This window comes from Lampetra fluviatilis, chromosome 60 (assembly GCF_964198595.1).
Source record: "Lampetra fluviatilis chromosome 60, kcLamFluv1.1, whole genome shotgun sequence".
NCBI lineage: Eukaryota > Metazoa > Chordata > Hyperoartia > Petromyzontiformes > Petromyzontidae > Lampetra > Lampetra fluviatilis.
The window spans coordinates 3,952,182-3,975,202 of record NC_136334.1 but is presented as its reverse complement, the minus strand read 5'-3'; the positions used below and the strand labels follow the sequence as shown (position 1 = coordinate 3,975,202).

General features: G+C 47.4%; 1 protein-coding gene across 1 annotated transcript in view; it reads right to left on the bottom strand.

Moving 5' to 3' along the window:
• LOC144950912 (glycine receptor subunit alpha-2-like) overlaps positions 1-23,021 on the bottom strand; it is a 138,548-nt gene that overhangs the window by 67,225 nt on the left and 48,302 nt on the right. The window contains exon 2 of the mRNA XM_078881081.1: positions 15,764-15,891. Within this exon, the coding sequence (XP_078737207.1) occupies positions 15,764-15,891 (128 nt within the window). The remainder of the gene's footprint in view (positions 1-15,763; positions 15,892-23,021) is intronic.

Sequence of the window (23,021 nt, the reverse complement as noted above, 5' to 3'; positions counted from 1 at the left end):
CCCGCGCCCATTCGCTCAAGCTCTGTGGCCCTCTGCATATTAAGATGTTATCAGCCGGCTGATGAGCATTTCATACGTGCGGGCATAAGCCGGAAAAACCGGAAAAAAAACATGCATGTGAGGGTGGAAGCACTCTACTACCCCATACAGATGGACCCAGTCGGCAATTAGTCCACGTGTTTGCTTGTACCGCCTTCTCCTGGCGAGCTAAGGGGCACGGCAGCTGCACGACACCCACCCACGAGAAGGGAGTTTCGCAACAACATCGGTGTGTGTGCGCGCGGGTAATCCACCAACCCCCTTCGCTGCTGCCTCCACAGTGCTGGATCACAGGCAGCTACTTGCAGCAGCAGCATCAGCAGCGTGGCCACTACCACCGCCACGCGGTTTATTTCTCTCCAAGATAAAACTCGGCTGCTTTAAAAGACTGGGCTCTGTGCAAAGGGAGGTCACGTGCAGCTCTAACCCTTCCAGCTTTGGCTGCTTCTGGAATAAACAATTCTCCTGGCCATTTGACCGACAAAATGCACAGCTAAATAATTCAAATGTATAACGCGCATTGCATCCTATGATCCCAATGCGCAATGAATGAAAAGCAGGAAGCAAATACAGAACCGGGGGCAACCGACAAAACTAAAGAGGGAAGGCCACTTTAAAGCGATGGGGTTTTAAAAGCAGACTTGAATGTATCCACCGACTTTGGCTGCCTGATTTAAAGTGGAAAGGCGTTCCATAGCTTGGGTGCCACGCTAACAAAAGCCCGATCGCCAAAAGAGTGCAGCCTGTCGACCTGTGAGTGCTGAGCAGGTACAGATCAAAACATCTTAAGGACCTTGATGGAATATATAAATGTATTAGTTCCTGCAAGTGATGTTGGGTGAGCCCTTTATAAGCCCTAGAGGTTAAAAGCAGCATCCTATAATCCACTCGGAATTTGACCGGTAGCCAATGAAGAGATAAGAGGACCTGGTGTAATCTGCTCACGGAATGGTGTATGTGGTGTGAGCACTCCACAGCAGCTTCTTTCTGAACAAGCTGGAATCTGCCCATTGCTGCAACGCTCTTACTGGTATCCCAACCAGTAAGCCGTTGCAGTAGTCGAGTCGGGATAACACAAAAGCATGGACCAGTCTCTCCAATTCAGCAGGTGACAGGAAGCCATGCATTCTGGCAATATTGCTCAGGTGGAAAAAGGGACATTTAAACCACTTAAGTTTTGGGATTATACACACACATATGCATCGAGCATTTATTATGATTTACATTTTGTACGGGCGTTGCATCTGTGCATACCAATGCGCCACCGTGTATGGCAAGCAGAAAATAAAGAGAACCAGCTGGGTAAATGGCCACAACTCGTGGAGAGGTGAGTTTTTTTGTTGCGAATAATCATTGTACTTGACATTGTGCCTGTACTGGTGTCAATTTCCATACGCACACCGCCCTTCATGTGCATACCAGAATCGTTTGTTCAATAAAAAAAAACTTTTTTGATTTAAAAGAGGCGAGGGTTCAAGACAGAACTTAAAACAGCTCTAACGACACCCCGATTTTCTTTGTAGCCACAAAGCATCGTCCCAGAAGCCCGCACTTGCAAAAGCGCCATCGGCCCAGAAACAGAACCTTGACCTCAGGAGTCCTCAAGGGCAGAAGGTTCAAGGATCTCAGGGCCTTCTCGTTGGAGAGTAAACACGAATCAGTTACTGCAGACCAGAGGTCGCAACCGGGTACCCGATACCCGTACCCTACGCGGCTACCCGTACCCGGCCGGGTAGGGGTACCCGTTTGCGACCCTGGTGCGGCCGGGTACGGGTACGGGTAGACCGTGAGTCACTGGTGAGTAACTGTTTGTCACTCATTTCCCAACGTCTTGTCTCTTCTCACAATTAAAGTTCCTAGAATCAACCCACCCGCGCCTGCTACATGGCTTCATCCCAGAGGTCGCAATCAGGTACCCGATACCTGTACCCTACCCGTACCCCGCCGGGTAAGGTACGAGTACGGCCGGGTACGGGTACCCGTTTGCGACCCTGGTGCGGCCGGGTACGGGTACGGGTAGACCGTGAGTCACTGGTGAGTCACCGTTTGTCACTCATTTCCCAACGTCTTGTCTCTTCTCACAATTCAAGCTCCTAGAATCAACCCACCCGCGCCTGCAACATGGCTTCATCCCAGAGGTCGCAATCGGGTACCCGATACCCGTACCCTACCCGTACCCGGCCGGGTACGGGTAGGGTACGGGTACGGCCGGGTACGGGTACCCGTTTGCGACCCTGGTGCGGCCGGGTACGGGTACGGGTAAGGAATGAAAACCCGTTTGCGACCTCTGCTGCAGACACTGCAGGGTTAACTCACCGAGAGCGCTGTACGGACCCAACACACTCCGGCGTGGATGCTTACCGTCAAATCTAGAATTGAAGCTTTCGTGACTGCATAAATTAAACTCATTGTTTTTTTCGGTAAAGTCAAGTATGTAGAAATAAAATAAAATTTAAATAAATTAAATTAAATAAAAATAAATCACGACGTTTTGAACGCAACACAAGCGCTCATCATCAGGTGGAAATGGGGTAAAACACATAGTGAGAGAATACACAGGGGGACATCATGTGCATATTTCTAGATTTGAAGCTTTCGTGACTGCAAGGATTCATATTCTTAGGTTTTTTCCGGTAGAGTCACGTAGGTAAAATTTTTTAATTTAAATTAATAAAAGTAAAATTAAAATTAAAAAAAATCACGACGTTTCGGAGACAACACAAGCGTCCGTCTTCAGGTGGAACCGTCACAGCACGATTGCTGTATCAAGTATATTTATAAATTTTAATTTTAATTTTTTACCTACGTGACTTTACCGAAAAAACCTAAGAATATGACCACGTAGATATAGCACATAGAGAACGGCAAACTGCATGGAGGCAAATACAGCAAGAAGATGGGAGACGAGAACACAACAAACCTTAGAAACATAATGTGATGCAAACCAGTCGGCTTACCGTCAAATGGGATGGAAGCCACTGACAAGATGAACTGTCGCGGCATGGAGGGATGGAGGAATGGCACGCGGTGAAGATGGGGAACACAACAAAAGGGTCATCCCGCTTCGAAAGCGACGACCATCTGAATAGGAGACAAGAGACACAATCACATCTGCTCGGAACATCGCTGTGGGAGAAAGGTACAGGATGAGGTCATCGGGTGAGTTTTGGGGGGGGGGGGGGGGGTTCAAATGCGCACGCACGTGCGCGTTGATCGTTCGTCGTTCAATCGAACGCGATCATCCTCTCAAACATTTCACGAAGCCGTGCCGGAAGAGAAAAACAATTAAGCGCACGTTAACGCTTAAGTGGAATCATGCGGAACAGGGTAACGCATTAAATACCGCGCGCGTCTATTTCACGCACGCGGTGAGTCTTCCCGCACCTCCGATTTGCACGGTTGGCTACGTACGGCTCTGAAGAAGCGTTCAACGTACGGGCGCATGCATGCATGTGGCAGAAAAAGCACGCGTCCGCAAAAGTGGGATGCCGGGTCACGTCGATAACGAGCGAAATGGAAAATGAATCATTTTCACTTAAAACACGTGAATGTATTGGATACATTAAAGACACAAAGCCTCACCCGCGTACGAGTCCTGCACTGACAGTCGAGTCCACCCCATGGACGGACGGTAATTTTACCCGCCAGCAAATTTGATCTTTTGCAATGTGATGTGACACTGTCATCAACAGTTGTAAACGTAACACAAATAGAATAATGAATGCAGTAGCAGGAGCATTAGAGCTCAATTTTTAATGACACAGTGATGTGTGTGATTTATGACGGCGATTAGTCAAGAGGAATGCATCCCTAATAGATGCGGGGGAAGGGGAGGGGGGAATTGACATCTGTGTGTTTGCACTGCCCGCATGTAACGAAGCACAGATCAGGGAAGCGTTTAAAATCCCTGTGGAGCATTACCCAAATGTACTTTCGATCAAACTCTTCGGCCCGTATCAGGACAGGAAATCCTGCCCGGTATATTGGGCCGAAACAAATGTGCATAGCGCACGCAAGCATTGCAGAGAGCCCGCAGGGTTTTTATGCACAGTGTCATCTCTGAAGAAAAACATTTGTGCACGTGAAGCAGAATTCTTTCTAGATTTGAAGCTTTCGTGACTGCAAGGATTCATATTCTTAGGTTTTTTCGGTAAAGTCACGTAGGTAAAACATTAAAATTAATAAAAGTAAAATAAAATAAAAATCACGACGTTTCGGAGGCAACACAAGCTTCCGTCACAGCCACGACAGCTGTATCAAGTACTTGATACAGCTGTCGTGGCTGTGACGGTTCCACCTGAAGACGGAAGCTTGTGTTGCCTCCGAAACGTCGTGATTTTTATTTTATTTTACTTTTATTAATTTTAATGTTTTACCTACGTGACTGTACCAAAAAAACCTAAGAATATGAAGCAGAATTCTATCAAATTATTTCGGGTCACACGGCGCCATCCCAAGTATGTGGGTGTCGTGGTGGCAATGAGATGTTAACTACCTCGCCTGATATGCAGGAGGTCGTGGGTTCGTTCCCGACTGGCGCCTGCTGAATATTTGGAGTTTGCGTGTCTCTCTACCCGTGGTCGCGTGGATTTTTCTCCGGGTCATCCAGTTTTTCCACTCCACATTTAGAGATCAACATCACACGTTTAGAAAATTTGGCTTTTATATATTTCCAAACGACGAGCCACTTCAGTGGGCTGTCATTTGTAACCACGTTGCTTCTGAAAAAGAGCTATACAGCTCAGTGGGCCTTACCTGGTAAAAAAAATATATATAGAGGTTTAAAATTAAAAAGTCACTGGAGAAAGGTCACCCGGGGGTCGTTGTCGCTGCCACAAGGTCGTAAGGTCGGCGTCGCGCCCCCCCCCCCGGGACGCTGGGCTGGCTGAAAGTAGCTCGCGACTCGAGGCGTGTCGTTGTCCTATGAGAAGCTACGAGAGGCCATGAACCTGAACAACCTTGGACGATAATTTGGAATCGACGAGCATAAATGTTTAAATGCGCACGTAGCCGTGATTATATATATTTTCTTCTACAATTGCAATTTTAATTGTAATGAGAAAAGGAAGCCACTGGAGCTACACGCTTTTAAATCATCGTTTAGATTGCAAACTAATTTCTTTAGAATTACTGTTTTGTGTTTAGTGTGGTGTCCTTCCCTCCGCACCTCCGATTAGCATGGTTGACTACGTACGGTGTGGAAGAAGTTCAACATCCATACATACCAGAGAAAACATCGCTGTTTTTGCAGCTGTAATTTCAGCTAACAACGCTGCTGTAATGGTCATTACAATTGACCTCCGGGTCAATAATGAGCACACGATGCGAAAGTGGAACCTCCGGGCTCTGTTTGTAAAGGTCGGTGGCTGGTTTCAGAGTGCTCTGACGTACGAAGCAATTCCTACCGGAAAACTGCCAACAACAATTTTATTCACAAATCTGGGCAGAATATATATTTGTTTTAATGTCAAACGTCCAACGGTCAATCATCAAGTCTGTAAATGGCGAGAAAACCCCCATCGTGACAGAATAACAGCTCGGGCCGGAAAAACCCCGAGTTGCAATCGACACGCACGCATGTGTGAAGAACACGTGGCCGATTTGTTAAACCGCCAGCATTTCCTGAAGAAATGCATTGTGGTTCTGTTGTCTTGGATCACCATCAAAAATGAATTTGAGCCCATGTGGCCAACTGACAGCAGGATGTGTAGTCGTGCGGATTTGGGAACTCGCCATGTATGGTTGCCAGCAGTGAGCATTCGTGACTGTAGTGTGCTGATGAGTCCTATTTAGGACGATACCAGCCCAAAGTTTCCTATCGCTGCTGCTGCTACGACCAAGTCGGTCACATTTGCTTGAATTAATTTGATGGTGACCTTAGACAAAGAGGACCACAATGCACTTCTTCAGGAACTGCTGATGATTTTTTTTCCCTAATGCACAAATGGCCGTTTGAAGCAAATGTCTGCGTTTTGTGTTTAGTATGTTGTCCTTCCCCCTGCACCTTCGATTAACGCGTTTGGATACGCTAAATAAGTTCAACATACACACGTACAAATGTCTGACCTGCAAGTCGTCCCCAAAGCGAATGATCCTTCATCAATTGGACCCATGGACTTTAACAGAGCTACTAAAATTGAGTGTCCTTGGAATGTACCTGTATGCAAAACGTGCTAAGAATTTCCCAGCAGGGCAGGGCTAAGTGACATATTTGGGGCTAATAATACCGGATCATGTGATGTGGATAATATCCAAATTCGTGTTCCACACCGATTTGAAAATGCAAATTTTGTATTCAGGATCAGATCGGTTGATGAAATACAAATTAAAATAAATAAACTATATGGGATATTGTTCATACTGTGTTCATATATCGTGCAACAACATACATGTGGAAGTTGTTTGTCGTTTTGTTCAGCAATAAAAATCCATAAATGTTATGCTTTAAAAACATTATTTCAATTATTATTTTTAATAGCGTGTATCTTCCATAATACGAGGTTTTTAGGGTTAGATCATGTAATAGTCACGCGATCTAACCCAAAAAACTCTATTATGGATGATATTGGTCGCGAAAGCCTCCTACGTGTTAAACTGAGCGCGTATCTTGTTTGTCTCTTGACTGCGAGTCTTAAATACATTATTGCTATAAAAAATATAACAATAGATTTGACCCTTTCTGGCAATACAACAGGTGTTAAGATCTAGACTTAAAGCTTTTGTGACTGCAGGAATTAATATTCTTCTTCACGTAGAACAAAACATTTACAAAAAACTACGACGTTTCCATCGCAACACAAGCAATCGTCATCACGATCACCACGATTGCTTGTGTTGCGAACGAAACGTCGTAGTTTTTTGTAAATTGTTTGTTCTACGTGTCTTTACCGAAAGGCCCAAAGAATAGGTGTTAAGATGTTCAAACACCAAATAGAAACCTTTTGCAAGTAATCAAATCTGCATTAACCACACGTGATTGGGGTGAACATGCAAACAAACATGCTCTGATGAAACTGGTAGGAACCTCCTGGTTACACCAGCCCACAGGTGATTATTGTGTCCGTCCGTCCGTCGTGCAGAGAGGGGCTGGGTGGGGAGGGGAGGGTGGGGAGGGGCTGGGTGGGGAGGGTGGGGCTGGGTGGGGAGGGGAGGGTGGGGAGGGGCTGTGTGGGGAGGGTGGGGCTGGGTGGGGGGTGGGAGGGGTGGCGCTGGGTGGGGAGGGGCTGGTCACCCCGTGGTGCCCTTATAAAACTCAACGTTTCACCTACTCACGCCGGCTTGTGCCCGCCCTCACAGTCGGCCATATTTGCGGAATACACCACGCCGCCGTTGACCCTGCAGGCCATTGACCGAGCAACCCAACGTTCCTACCAGCTCCCTCCGCAGGACAATGTGTTACATGGCATTGCCTTTAAAACTGATTGGCCTACACCAGAGACAGCCTTCTTTAGGGCCTAGTCTCACCAGTGCTAGGCCAGAGAATGCGAAAAAGTGTACAGTAGGCAGAGGTGGGACAAAGTCATTGTTATGCAAGTCCAAGTCGAGTCGCAAGTCATCAAATTCATGACTCGAGTCTGACTCGAGTCCAAGTCACATGACTCGAGTCCACATCTCATAGGTGGGACAAAGTCATTGTTATGCAAGTCCAAGTCGAGTCGCAAGTCATCAAATTCATGACTCGAGTCCACACCTCTGACAGTAGGTAGGCATTCTCTGGTCTGACACTGGTGAGACTGGGCCATAAAGAAAGCTGTCTCTGGCGTATGCCAATCAGTAGCAGACGTCTCGGAATGGGAAAGGGTTAAGTTATTTATTACGTTTGTTGAGTTTGTAGGGAAAGGGTCAATCCACGCGAGGAAGCTTCACCGATTCTGAAGGTACTTTTGGCAATTTCCATCATCGAGCGTTTCGCCGTTTTGGCGAAGATCGGTGCAGCGCACAAGTCCCATGCAGGTTGGGTTTCAGAACCAGCTTATCCTGGTGCCTCCTCCCTCGCCAGCTGAGCGTGTTTGGAAATTCCAACAACCCTATGCGTTAAATTTCGATTTAAAGCTTTCGTGACTGCAGGGATTCATCTTCTTGGTTCTTTCGGTAAAGTCACGTAGAAGGAAAATAATAAAATAATAAAAATTAAACATAATAAAATAATATAATATACTTCTTCACCTGAGGACGGCTGCTTGCGTTGTGGCCGAAACGTCGTGAGAATTATTTTATTATGTTTTAATGTTATTATTTTATTATTTCCATTCTACGTGACTTTACCGAAAGAACTAAGAAGATGAACCGTATGCGTGTGAGCGAGCCACCAACCCTGGGGTCACTGCCGATGCTCCATGCGCTCGTGAAGGGATTTTTTATTTTTTTTGGAAATCAAATTGTGGCGCTTGCAGTCACGATGAAGTCTTACAACGGGGACCCACAATGGTAAGGGCAAGAATCGATTTGGGAATGGCAATCACGGTCGGTCACTGGCCATCGCAATCGGTTCTACTTTGGTTCCGCAGTTGCGCGCAGAGATAGAGGATTATAGTCGTGAATAAAAATGGTGACCATGGCAACAATTTTATATTCCGCACGTTCCACGGTACTAATAAAAAAATAATAAGTGCTCCATGAATAGAATCATGACCCCTGCAGCCTCGTATTGATCCTCACGCTCCACTATGGCAAGGGAATAATCCATTTGTGAATTCAACTATGCCTCCTGCAGCCTATTAAGAGTCTACGCGATTGAAATCTAAACAGAAGAAGAGTCCAAATCTCGGGGAGCACTTACACACCTTTTTCATGTTGCAGGCGCAGACAAAGACAAGGATCCCCCATGTCGTCTTTAACAGACTGTTGGGGCAAGACTTGTTAGCGAGCACCTATTAAGGCCGGTGCAGTGCACAAGGGGGTGGCGGTGTGGAAAGAAACCACACCCGGCAACCTTTGTCTCCCCAAAGGCAATGTTTACACATAGCGCCAGGCACTAATTTGAGGCCGAGTCGACCTAGGAGAGGCCCAGGATCGGTTCAGATAACCGTCACCTGGTGTCGGGTGACCGTGAGAGCGGGAGTCGAACTCGGGTGGCCAGGTACGGAGTGGAGCGCGCTAACCGCTACACCACCGCTCCCCATTTGAACACACACACACACTCAAGCGCACACACTGCATACAAATTCATTGGTCGCCCATCTACTCCAAAAACACATTTAACACATGCTGTGTATAAAAAAAAACAACTCAACACATTGTCTCATTAGCATGGCACAGCCCCTTAAGCCAGTGCTGAAGCAGCCCAATATTGCGGGCAAAAGCCATCAATCAGCACCACGTGACCCAAGGAGATTCTGTTGTAGCGGTGGTTGGGCCGCGCTGCAATCTTGGACCCGGTGAAGTGAGTTCGATTCCCAGGCAGGGCTAGCAACAGTGGGCGGAGTGATATTTTAACCCGGGGGGCGGGGGGGGGAAGGTGGGGTTCGGCAAACGAAATAAAAGGAGGAGCAACATTATACTCATTGGTTTTTTTCGGTAACGTCACGTACGTAGAAATAAAATAAAATTTAAATAAATAAATAAACTTCAATTCAAATAAATCACAGGGAAAGATGTGTGTCTTCTCTGTATATGTACCTCCTGTCTGTTCACAAGTCCTTGTCCTCTGTTTTACGTTGGTATGTTCAGCCCAGAAGATGAACACAAATAATTTAGCAGTCTTTTGAAATACGTGGTCAACCAGGTTAGTGTCTAACTGTGTTGTTGGCCGACTGGTTTGCATCACGTGATGTTTCTAAGGTTTGTTGAGTTCTCGTCTCCCATCTTCTTGCTGTATTTGCCTCCATGCAGTTTGCCGTTCTCTATGTGCTATGTACATGGTGTCCCCCTGTGTGTTCCCTCGCTATGTGTTTTACCCCATTTCCACCTGACGATGAGCGTTTGTGTTGCGTTCGAAACGTCGTGATTTATTTTGATTAAATTTGATTTACTTAAATGATATTTTATTCCTACATACGTGACTTTACCGAAAAAACCAATGAGTATAATTTCTGCAGTCACGAAAGCTTCAATTCCAGATTGATTAGGAGCCACATTTTTTCTTTGAATTCGGCAACAAGAACAACAACAACAAAAACCTCAATAATTTCAAGGGCCGCACAACGCAGCAATGTGAATACGAGAGATGGTGCACCCTTAACAATTGACGTCACGAAGCTGGTTAGGAGCCGCAGGGTTGCCCGACCCCTCATTCTTAGCCCCATCCCGGGCACCCTCCTTCGCCAAACCCCGCACTGACCGGCGCGGTGCAGCGACCGGTCAAATAAACCTCGCGACCTCCGACACGGCGCTGGGGTTGACCTTCAACCCGGCCGCAGGGATGAAAAAAGGGTCGCGCGGCAATTTAACCCGCTCTGAAAAATGAAAGCAGCAACGTCGTTTCGCACAAAAAAAACCCTGGGACCGTCCAATCAACGGAGTGAACCGGGGGCGTGATGACACGCACACACTGCTCCCACCTCAACACAACGGTGCGTGTGACCCCGCCTCACCCCATCAGATTGGTGGCTATTTTCACGCGTTTACATCGTGGTCACCTTGCAAAGGCGTAGCGGTTTCCGAGTCGTAATTAGTTTACACATCCAGCCAGGGAGATTACATCCAGCCGAGCTCTCTCTCTCTCCACGTGAGAGATGGGCTTTTTCGATTTAAAGCTTTCGTGACTGCAGGGATTCATCATCTTGGTTCTTTCGGTAAAGTCACGTAGAAGGGAAGTAATAAAATAATAAAAATAAAACATAATAAAATAATTCTCACGACGTTTCGGCCACAACGCAAGCAGCCATCCTCAGGTGAAGACCAGGTCTGTCAGACGCTGTCTCCCCGACAGACCTGGTCTCCACCTGAGGACGGCTGCTTGCGTTGGGGCCGAAACGTCGTGAGAATTATTTTTATTATGTTTTTTTTATTACTTCCCTTCTACGTGACTTTACCGAAAGAACCAAAAAGATGGGCTTTTGTTAACATGCCCGACAACGCCGGATGCAACATCCAGCAGAAATGTCGTACAAAAAACAAATGTTGTCTAAATTTCGCTTGCGTTTCAAAACGTTCCTCCGGTTTTGCGAGGGAAAACATATCGATTTGGGCGCGTTTGCCCGCGATGTGACAAATTGATTTAGCATGGTTAGCGACGCACGGTGCTAAAGACGTTCAGCGTACATTGATTTTATTGGATCTGTTCGGTGGTGAAGGGTTATTGTAAAAAAACAAAAACTTACATTAATATCTTGATGATATAATTCAAAAGAAAGTAATAATGAATAAATAAATAAATACATCGGGGTGTGAAAGCCCAAGTACAGAGGATATATACCTCGATTTACAAAAGGGATGCAGCGGTTCTTAAAAAATAAATGGGCGTCAAATAAAATTTCGTAAATCGGAACGGCTTTCCCCACATTGATTTCATAATAATAAACATGAGGGATGCGTTTCGGAGAGTCATTCGAACTCCACTCCTAACCTAAGGGTATAATAAAGAACATAAATCATCTAAACGATTGAATAATAGATAGTTTGAAAGTAAAATAATTTAACCTTTTTTCAGGGAACTCACCGAAAAGTCTGCTGCATGTTGGAATGAATGGCGAGGTGACGTGGAGGCGTTGCTGTGGCACTGTCGGCAGTGGCGTAGTAACTACATTATCAGTGGTATAGTAACTACATTATCAGTGGCGTAGTGACTACATTATCAGTGGCATTGTAACTACATTATCAGTGGCGTAGTGACGACATTATCAGTGGTATAGTAACTACATTATCAGTGGCGTAGTGACTACATTATCAGTGGCATTGTAACTACATTATCAGTGGCGTAGTAACTACATTATCAGTGGTATAGTAACTACATTATCAGTGGTATAGTGACTACATTATCAGTGGTGTAGTAACTACATTATCTGTGGCGTAGTGACTACATTATCAGTGGCATAGCAACTACAATATCAGTGGCGTAGTAACTACATTATCAATGGCGTAGTGACTACATTATCAGTGGCGTAGTGACTACATTATCAGTGGCATAGCAACTACAATATCAGTGGCGCAGTAACTACATTATCAGTGGTGTAGTGACTACATTATCAGTGGCGTAGTAATTACATTATTAGTGGCGTAGTAACTACATTATCAGTGGCGTAGGAACGACATTATCAGTGGCGTAGTAACTACATGATCAGTGTCGTAGTAACTACATTATCAGTGGCTTAACTACATTATCAGTGGCACAGTAACTACATTATCAGTGGTGTAGTAACTACAATATCAGTGGCATAGTAACTACATTATCAGTGGTATAGTAACTACATTATGAGTGGCATAGTATTGACATTATCAGTGGCGTAGTAACCACATTATCAGTGGCGTAGTGACTACATTATCAGTGGCGTAGTGACTACATTATCAGTAGCGTAGTGAATACATTATCAGTGGCATAGCAACTACTGTACAATATCAGTGGCGTAGTAACTACATTATCAGTGGCGTAGTGACGACATTATCAGTGGTGTAGTAACTACATTATCAGTGTCGTAGTAACTACATTATCAGTGGTGTAGTAACTACATTATCAGTGGCGTAGTAACTACATTATCAGTGGTGTAGTAACTACATTATCAGTGGCGTAGTAACTACATTATCAGTGGTGTAGTAACTACATTATCAGTGGCGTAGTAACTACATTATCAGTGGTGTAGTAACTACATTATCAGTGGCGTAGTAACTATATTATCAGTGGTGTAGTAACTACATTATCAGTGGCATAGTAACTACATTATCAGTGGCATTGTAACTACATTATCAGTGGTGTAGTAACTACATTATCTGTGGCGTAGTGACTACATTATCAGTGGCATAGCAACTACAATATCAGTGGCGTAGTAACTACATTATCAATGGCGTAGTGACTACATTATCAGTGGCGTAGTGACTACATTATCAGTGGCATAGCAACTACAATATCAGTGGCGCAGTAACTACATTATCAGTGGTGTAGTGACTACATTATCAGTGGCGTAGTAATTACATTATCAGTGGCGTAGTAACTACATTATCAGTGGCGTAGGAACGACATTATCAGTGGCGTAGTAACTACATGATCAGTGGCGTAGTAACTACATTATCAATGGCTTAACTACATTATCAGTGGCACAGTAACTACATTATCAGTGGTGTAGTAACTACAATATCAGTGGCATAGTAACTACATTATCAGTGGTATAGTAACTACATTATGAGTGGCATAGTATTGCCATTATCAGTGGCGTAGTAACCACATTATCAGTGGCGTAGTGACTACATTATCAGTGGCGTAGTGACTACATTATCAGTAGCGTAGTGAATACATTATCAGTGGCATAGCAACTACTGTACAATATCAGTGGCGTAGTAACTACATTATCAGTGGCGTAGTGACGACATTATCAGTGGTGTAGTAACTACATTATCAGTGGTGTAGTGACTACATTATCAGTGGCGTAGTAACTACATTATCAGTGGCGTAGTAACTACATTATCAGTGGCGTAGTAACTACATTATCAGTGGTGTAGTAACTACATTATCAGTGGCGTAGTAACTACATTATCAGTGGTGTAGTAACTACATTATCAGTGGTGTAGTAACTACATTATCAGTGGCGTAGTAACTACATTATCAGTGGTGTAGTAACTACATTATCAGTGGTGTAGTAACTACATTATCAGTGGCGTAGTAACTACATTATCAGTGGTGTAGTAACTACATTATCAGTGGCATAGTAACTACATTATTTGTAGTGTAGTAACTACATTATTAGTGGCGTAGTAACTACATTATCAGTGGTGTAGTAACTACATTATCAGTGGCATAGTAACTACATTATTAGTAGTGTAGTAACTACATTATCAGTGGCATAGTAACTACATTATCAGTGGGGTAGTAACGACATTTTCAGTGGCGTAGTAACGACATTATCAGCGGTGTAGTGACAACCTTATCAGTGGTGTAGTGACTACATTGTCAGTGGTGTAGTAACTACATTATGAGTGGCGTAGTAACAACATTATCAGCGGTGTAGTGACTACATTATCAGTGTAGTAACTACATTATCAGTGACGTATTAACTACATTATCAGTGACGTAGTAACTACATTATCAGTGGCATTGTAACGACATTATCAGTGGCGTAGTAACTACATTATCAGTGGCGTAGTAACTACATTATCAGTGACGTATTAACTACATTATCAGTGTAGTAACTACATTATCAGTGGCGTAGTAACTACATTATCAGTGGCGTAGTAACTACATTATCAGTGTAGTAACTACATTATCAGTGGCGTAGTAACTACATTATCAGTGGCGTAGTAACTACATTATCAGTGTAGTAACTACATTATCACTGGCGTAGTGATTACATTATCAGTGGCGTAGTGACTACATTATCAGTGGCGTAGCAACTACATTATCAGTGGCGTAGTGACTACATTATCAGTGGCGTAGCAACTACATTATCAGTGGTGTAGTGACTACATTATTACTGGCGTAGTGATTACATTATCAGTGGCGTAGTGACTACATTATCAGTGGCGTAGCAACTACATTATCAGTGGCGTAGTGACTACATTATCAGTGGCGTAGTAACTACATTATCAGTGGTGTAGTGACTACATTATCAGTGGCGTAGTAATTACATTATCAGTGGCGTAGTGACTACATTATCAGTGGCGTAGTAACTACATTATCAGTGGTGTAGTGACTACATTATCAGTGGCGTAGTAACTACATTATCAGCTCAGGCTGTGCAAAAATCGGTCTGGTGTGGGCCCCCAATGCTGTTGAAAACAAATCTCACGGTGGTTGTCTGGGGGGGGGGGCCCAACTTGTAGCTTTGCCCACCAAGGGGGAGGGGTTGGAAGGCACCCCTTGCCTGCCCCACGCTCGTTACTCTATTGACTGCAGGGACACGGTGACGCTGCGGCTGATGGATAACGACCCATCCTCCAGGGTGGCTTTTCGTTTGACGATATCACGAGGCACGCACGCGCGGCCGTGAGTCAAATTTCGCCGTAATGCAGAAATCCAATTTCGTTAACCGACGCGTGTCCGCGATTCGTCGATTCGCGTCGACGCGAAATTTCGTGAAACCGAAAAAATATATATGGAACGCTGCGGCCAACGCTGGTGCAATGGTTACAACCGAACACTGACGTTGGCCCGACGTTGCACATTTACTGCGCATATAACTTCCACCTAGTCGTACGTTACGTTTATTTTTGTTTAAATGTTACTGTAATTCTTCTAGACGTCCGGTCAGGGCACGGGGGTCAGAAAAGTTACAACGGCAAACACAAAAAAAATTACGACAGGATTGCAAAAATAAAGAAAATGGTCAGCAAGGTCACTCAATACAAATACCTAACATTATTTTATTAATTACATAAGTCCCATTTATCAAGCTTGGGCAAGGCAGCAAAAGACCACACCAAAACACATCCCAGACCACACCACCAAGACAACAACCGCACAGCAACAGCAGCAAGCGGTTGCCCAGTCAATTCGATGGCCGCGTGAACATCGCAATCCTGCCCCCTGCACAGCCAAGGAGACAAACACTGCAGCACGGTCATTCGACAAAACCATCGAAGTGTCCTCACACGGAGGTGGGAGCCCGAAGGGACTGGGTGATGCGTTTGGCAGACTCACGTTTGAAGTTCGGCCGTATTCGCGCATCGTAGCCCGAACTCCGACCCATGAGCTTATCGAGGAAGTCGGACGGAGAGACGTTGTTGTTGTTCACATTCTGCTCCTCCGTGTCCCGAGACGGTGACCGGCTGTCACGCGGACCGGGAGAGAGGGACGAGCACAATTGTTAAGTTTTTGAGAACATTGTGTTCCTCTGCGAGCTTTTAAACGGGAGAAAATAAAATAAATAAACAATGCACGTACTAAATTTGTATTTAAAGCTTTCGTGACTGCAGGGATTCATAATCTTGGTTCTTTCGGTAAAGTCACGTAGAAGTGAAAAAATAAAATAAAAAATATATAAAACAATACAATTCAGGTTGATGATGATTGCTTGTGTTGCAGTCGAAACGTCATGAGAATTTTATTGTTTTATATTTATTTTATTTTATTGTTTCCCTTCTACGTGACTTTACCGAAAGAACCAATAATATAAACGCACGTACTCTTTGATACTTTCGGTAAAGTCACGTAGGTGAAAATAAAAATAAAAATAACTAAATCACCACGTTTCGGAGGCAACACAAGCAAGCTTCCGTCATCAGGTGAGACAACCACAGCAAAAAAAAAAAATACTGTAGTGGGCAGAGAGAGCTGTATGTGACAAGCGATTATATAGGGTAAGAGCCAGGGAGGAGGGATGCAAATCTAGAAACAGCGCACGAATTTTTCAAGAACTTTTTAGCCGGGCGGTGGTGGCTACGCGCCTCCGATTAGCACGGTTTGGCTACATACGGTGCGAAAGCCTCCCCCATGCTGTTAGCGAGCACCTGTGAAGGCTGGAAACGGCACACGAGGCACGAGAGGGGTGAGTGTGTGGCCACAGCACCACGCCCAGCCGCCTTTATCTCCCTCGTGGCGATGCTTTTACACATCGCAACTAGGCACTCAATATTGCTAATGCACGTGGCCGCCTGTAATCTAGCGATGTTGAGTTGGCAATCGAGGGTTAGTGGATCACGGCACAGACGTTGCGAAACTCCCTTCTCACGGGGGCGTCCAGGTGTCATACTCCTGGCTCGCCAGGAGAAGGCGGTTACTACAAAGTGCGAGCTGATATCATCTGTCCCGTCTGTATGGGGAAAGTGTGTTGCCCCCTTGCTCTCCTTTCTCTAGGTGCTCTGGTTTCCTCCCACGAGTTTACAATACAACTACAATTCGACAAATGTTACTGGTAGGAACCACCTGGTTCCACCAGCCCACAGGGGATTATTGTGTCCGTCCGTCCGTCCGTCCGCCGTGCATCCAAAAATGGGAGGGGTGGGGCTGGGTGGAGAGAGGAGGTTGGGGAGGGGCTGGGTGGGCAGGGTGGGGAGGGGCTGGGTGGGGAGGGTGGGGAGGGGCTGGGTGGGGAGGGTTGGGAGGGGCTGGGTGGGGAGGGGAGGGAGGGGTTGGGTCGGGAGAAGAGGGAGGGGCTGGGTGGGGAGGGGAGGGTGGGGAGGGGCTGGGTGGGGAGGGGCTGGTCACCCCGTGGTGCCCTTATAAAACTCAACGTTTAACCTACTCACGCCGGCTTGTGCCCGCCCTCACAGTCGGGCATATTTGCAGAATACACCACGCCGCCGTTGACCCTGGCCATTGACCGAGCAACCCAATGTTCCTACCAGCTCCCTCGCAGGAATGTGTTTTTATTTTACCAGGTAAGGCCCACTTGAGCTATATGGTTCTTGGCCAAAAATGATTGCCAAATACTCAAAACGCATGTTTCTGAATGTGGAGAGAAAAAAAATCGGAGGACCCGGAGAAAAATCCACGTGACCACGGGGAGAGATACGTGCAAACTTCCAATGTACAGGCAGTCAGGGTCGAGATCGAACCCAAGACTTCGTGAATTTGCTGAAAACACCTAAATGTATAAGCACTTCAATGTTTGCGGGGATTGCCGACCGTTGAGTGATGCAGTTGCTACATGCTAAGATTGTAAATGTTGTGGCTTGGCTCTCCAACACACCATGGTACTGTACTCGCTACAAATTGTCATGTTTTGTTTACGTGACAAAGCTTACGAATTAGCTGTGTCGGGTGGTGGTGGGTTTAACGACACATTCATATTTACGCGATCTAACCCAAAAAAACCTGTATTATGAATGATATTGGTCGCGAAAACCTTTGTGTTAAACTACATAAAAACTGATTGCTTGTTATTATCACTGTCACAAAAATACTCCTTCTTTGAGAAATGACAAGTCTTACATCGCCTGTAACACAGTGACTCTCTCGCCCGACGAACAAACCCCGCACAGGAGCACAGCAGCATTGCTCCTGCGACCGTCTGGAAAGCTCTTCCTTCTGATATTAGGAAGCCACTGGAGCTGTGCACTTTTAAATGATCTAGATTGACAAACTCATTTCTTGAGAAATGCTTCGTATTCTAGTTAGTTATCCTTCCACCGCACCTCTGATTAGCAAGGTTGGCTACATACGGTGCGAAAAAAGTTTAACATACATACCAGCAGCTTTTTAAAATTGTAACATTCTCATTGTGAGTTGAGCGATCTAACCACAGTGCATCCTGGCTGGTTAGGATTTTAAAATACATAACGATAATAGATTACAGTCCTTTATCAATCCACTGGTTATCCTCGCAACAGCAGCTTCTTGCTAGCCATAGAACAAAAATGGTCACTGCATTGCGCTCTTTCAGATGCGCTGTTGTGGCCGTCTGGAATGCTCTTCCTCTCGACATTAGGAAGTGCACTGGAGCTATGCACTTTTAAATCTAGATTTAAAAACTAATTTCTTTAGCGCTGCTTTTTGTGCTTGGTTTGTTGTCCTTCCCCCCTCCCCCGCACCTCCGATGGGCACCGGTGGCTAAGTACGGTGCGAAAGAAGTTCACACGCACATACATACGTACATACGTGCCATCGCCCCGCATGCCCGGGAGACGTCTCGCAGCGAGAGAAGGTGACGATGGCGAGCGATCAAAAAGGAAAATGTTTGCAAGCGGCGACCAAAGCGCGACCTTGCGCCGGTTTGAAATCAAACGCAGGTGGTGTCTTCTGTTGCACGCACACGACACTCAAGCGACTAGTGCGTCGGCAGAACAAAGCGTGCGGGCCGATGTCTCAATTCCATTCATCATCGCAGCACGTTTTGTGCTTATACCCCATTAGCTAAGAAATGCAGCTTTTATCATAGCTTAAATCTGTACTACAATAGGAAGTGTACCATGTATTTTGTGCTTTCAAATGCACGCAGCCATTCCGATGCTGACACTGACACGTACTTGTGTTCAAAGTACCACACGTTTCCAAACTCAACAGACGGGGATATTTGGCAGCCTCCGGCTGGAGTTGTTTCATCCCAGCAAATATACCAACGTTGGGGCCAACGTTGGGCCAATGTTGGCATGTGATTGGAACTATTTGACTAACGTTTACTCCAACGGTCCGCGTGTATTGGGGGACATTTCAGCTGCAGCTGTTCAACACGGTAGCAGCGTGGCCTTCACGAGGGCATCATTCTTGGACTCCTATTCTATACACAGGCACTGCCAAAAAAGGTGCCAGTAGCCAATCAGAGCGATCTCTCACACTGCTGATAGAGGGGCCAGTAGCCAATCACAGTGATCTCTCACACTGCCTATAGAGGCGCCAGTAGCCAATCACAGTGATCTCTCACACTGCCTATAGAGGCGCCAGTAGCCAATCACAGTGATCTCTCACACTGCCTATAGAGGCACCAGTAGCCAATCACAGTGATCTCTCACACTGCTGATAGAGGTGCCAGTGGCCAATCACAGTGATCTCTCACACTGCCTATAGAGGAGCCAGCAGCCAATCACAGTGATCTCTTACACTGCCTATAGCGGCACGAGTAGCCAATCACAGTGATCTCTAACACTGCCTATAGAGGCACCAGTAGCCAAACACAATAACAAATGCGTGCATTGCCAGATAAAATGTGTAAAATTTTAATTTATTTGCAACATTTTAAATGTGCAAATACGCAACACATTCGTCAACAACACTGTGGCCTTGAAAGGAAACGTATGTACAGTCGTAGGCAACGTGTCGGGTAATGGCCAAAGCTAATGTATGTGTCGTAAGTATTCAGGAGGCTTTGACGACGGAGTCGGAGGCACACTTATTTATTAACACCAACTTGTGCACAATAACGGGTACACACAGCACTTAGAGGAGTATCGTCCCCTTCACTCGTCTAACAGGGAGACGCAACATCTAACCCCACTAACCTACGCCCGAGTCCTCCACTACGGAGCTAGGGGAGGCTACCTATCCCAGCCCTGGTCAAGCTGGGATCCCGGCACCCTGAGTCTCCAGACCGGCTCTTATAAGAACGTCAGTCTGGGCTCTCGGGGCCACGCCACCGGCTTGCCCTGGTCGGCCCTGACAAGGACAGCGAGCCAGGGGAGCTCCGGGGCCTATTCTTGCTGGTCTTCGCTCTTCGCTGGTTTAAGCTGATACTCGACCTCGAGCCCTCCGGCTCACCACCTTTTATAGTACTCGGCCCCCGGGAGGGGCCCGTGGGGGATGCAGGTGCGGACGTCGGTGTGAGCACCTCCTCTGTGTACGGCCCTAACCACGCCCCTTGTGTTTGTTAGCCATCCGTGCCCATACACAATTACACCTCTACATCACCCCCCCCTGTACAGCTCGCAGCCGTCCCCGGCTGCAACAAAATCAGAATAAAGGTGCATCCCTCCCCAAAACCGTGTGTGCCTCGCGTAATTTTAACAAGAACAATGACAGCCATAACAACAACAACAACAGGAAACAGGAAGAAAAAAATAACCCGACGCACCCCCCCGAATAAATACCCCATTCCGCAAAACCAACATATATACATGCGCTCCGGACGCCTCCCCCCACCATCTGCAAGGGCCCCCCAACGGCCGACCTCAGAAAAGTCTGCGCGTTTTGGCGCGCGTTCTCGCGGCGGGCCCGTCACAAAGGCCCGTCCCGCCACGCTCAGTGGCGGTTGTTGACGGTCCGGGTGCGAGAGAGTCTGGCTTCACTGGCGAGTGACCCCCGACCCCCCCGGGAGGGGTTGGCGGTCGTGGACCCGTCACTCCTGTTGCACCTGGAGATGGAACAGTCGATGTCAGGTTAGGCGAAAGCAGCGACGTCGGGGAGTCGGCGGACCCCTCACACGTTTGGCCATGCGTGTGTGTGTGCAAACCACAGGGCGGCGCAATGAACGGTTTCAACCTGGAGGGGTGCACGTACCACCGACGCCTCCCCCATTTGACGCGTACACATTGCGGCCGCAAGACTTGTACGACCTCCACGGGCCCCCGCCACGGCCGTACCAACTTTGACGAGGTCGCCAGCGGCACCTGGGGACAGTGCAACCATGCCCTGTCCCCCGGTTTCCATTTGAACACATGTACCCGCCCCAGCCTAAGCCTCTCGTTCGCCTTCTGGCGGAGTTCAGAATTTTGCACGGCCGCTTCCCACGCCTCAGATAATTTGCCGATGTTAAATTTAACGTGTTCGGACAATGTAGACTTTGCCTGAGGCGCCGAGAGCTTCAGCTGGGTCGTCACAGGCGGGTTAGCCTCGCGGCCATACATCAAAAAGAAAGGGGAAAATCCGGTGGCCGCATGGGGAGCCATCCTGTAGGCTTGTAACACACCGGCAATGCGAAGGTCCCAATCTGTCTGGGATTCCGATACCTACTGGGACAGCATGGACGTGATAGTCCGATGCAGCCGTTCCACCATCCAGTCAGTTTGTGGGTGATATGGGGAGGTCCGAATTTTCTCCGTACCCAAGAGGTCGCACACCTCGCGGAGGAGTTTCCCCGAAAAATTCTTACCCTGGTCAGTCAGCAGCCGTTCCGGAGCACCCTTGTCGAGGACATAGCCCTGGACAAAGGCCTCCGCGATGGCTGCTGCCGACTGGTTGGCCAGGGGCCAGGCCATGGGCCATCTCGTGAAGTATTCGACCCCTGTCAATAAATACCTATTTCCCCTGGGTGTAGCGGGAAATGGCCTGAGAATATCCAGAGCAACGAGCTCGTTAATCCGGGAAACCTTTATGGACTGCAGCGGAGGGTTGGACCCCCTCGCTGGTGGCTTCCGCTGCGCGCATTGTGTGCACGACCCCAGGAGATCCCGCACGTCCTTTGCCATGCCCGGCCAGAAGAAATAGAGCTGGAGAATGGCAAAGGTCTTGTGAACCCCCAAGTGCAGGAGCCGCTCATGCGCAGCCCATACCACCTTACCCCTCAATGCTGCAGGCACCACGAGCCGTTGGCGGCGGGATTTCCCGTCCCAGTGCATTAAAAGCCCCTGGAACAACCCCCACGAGTCAACGTTCGCCATCCCCTGACCAACCCCCCCGGTGCGACGGCGCAGAGCGAGGAGGGAGGTGTCCTCCATTTGGAGGCGTCCCCACTCCGCAACCGACAACCCCAGCAACGAATCCCTCCCTTCTTGCTCGATAGGACCCGAAGCTGAAGGTGCATCGGCGGCGGCCACGAGGACCGAATCGGTGGTCACGTTCGGGGGCCTACAACGCCCCGAACCCAAGAGGCAAGCGCACTCCGAAGTGGGTGGCAACCGCGACAGGGCGTCAGCGTTCGTGTGGCGGACGCCCTTACGATATGTGGTGACAAAGTCGTAGTCTTGGAGAATCTCCAACCATCGAGACAACTGCCCCGATGGTTGTTGAACCCGCAGGGCGTACTGCAGAGCCGCATGATCTGTACGGACGGTGAAACGTCGACCGTACAGATACGGGCGGTACTGCTGAGCGAAATAAACAATTGCCAATAATTCCCGACGGGTAACGCAGTACCGTTGTTCCGCCGGAGACAGTACCCGACTACCGTAAGCCACCACATGCTCTACGCCACCAATGAGCTGGGACAGCACGCCCCCAATGCCCGTGTTACTTGCGTCTGTATCGAGCAAGAAGGGTTGTGAGAAATCGGGGTAATTCAACGGCGGAGCCCCCACCAGGGCATTCCGGAGGGCGCGAAAAGCAGCCTCCTCCTCCGGCCCCCAATGAAACCTGACTCCCTTGGACGTCAAGGCATGCAATGGTTTCGCGATCGTAGCGAAGTCAGCCACAAACCGTCGGTAGTACGACGCGAACCCAATGAAACTCCTGACCTCTCCCACCGAGGTGGGAGTCGGCCAGGAGCTGACGCATTCCGTTTTGGCGGGATCAGTAGATATCCCCGAGCGTCCAACAATATGACCCAAATACCGCACCGATTCGCGGAGCAAATGGCACTTCTGCGGTTTAA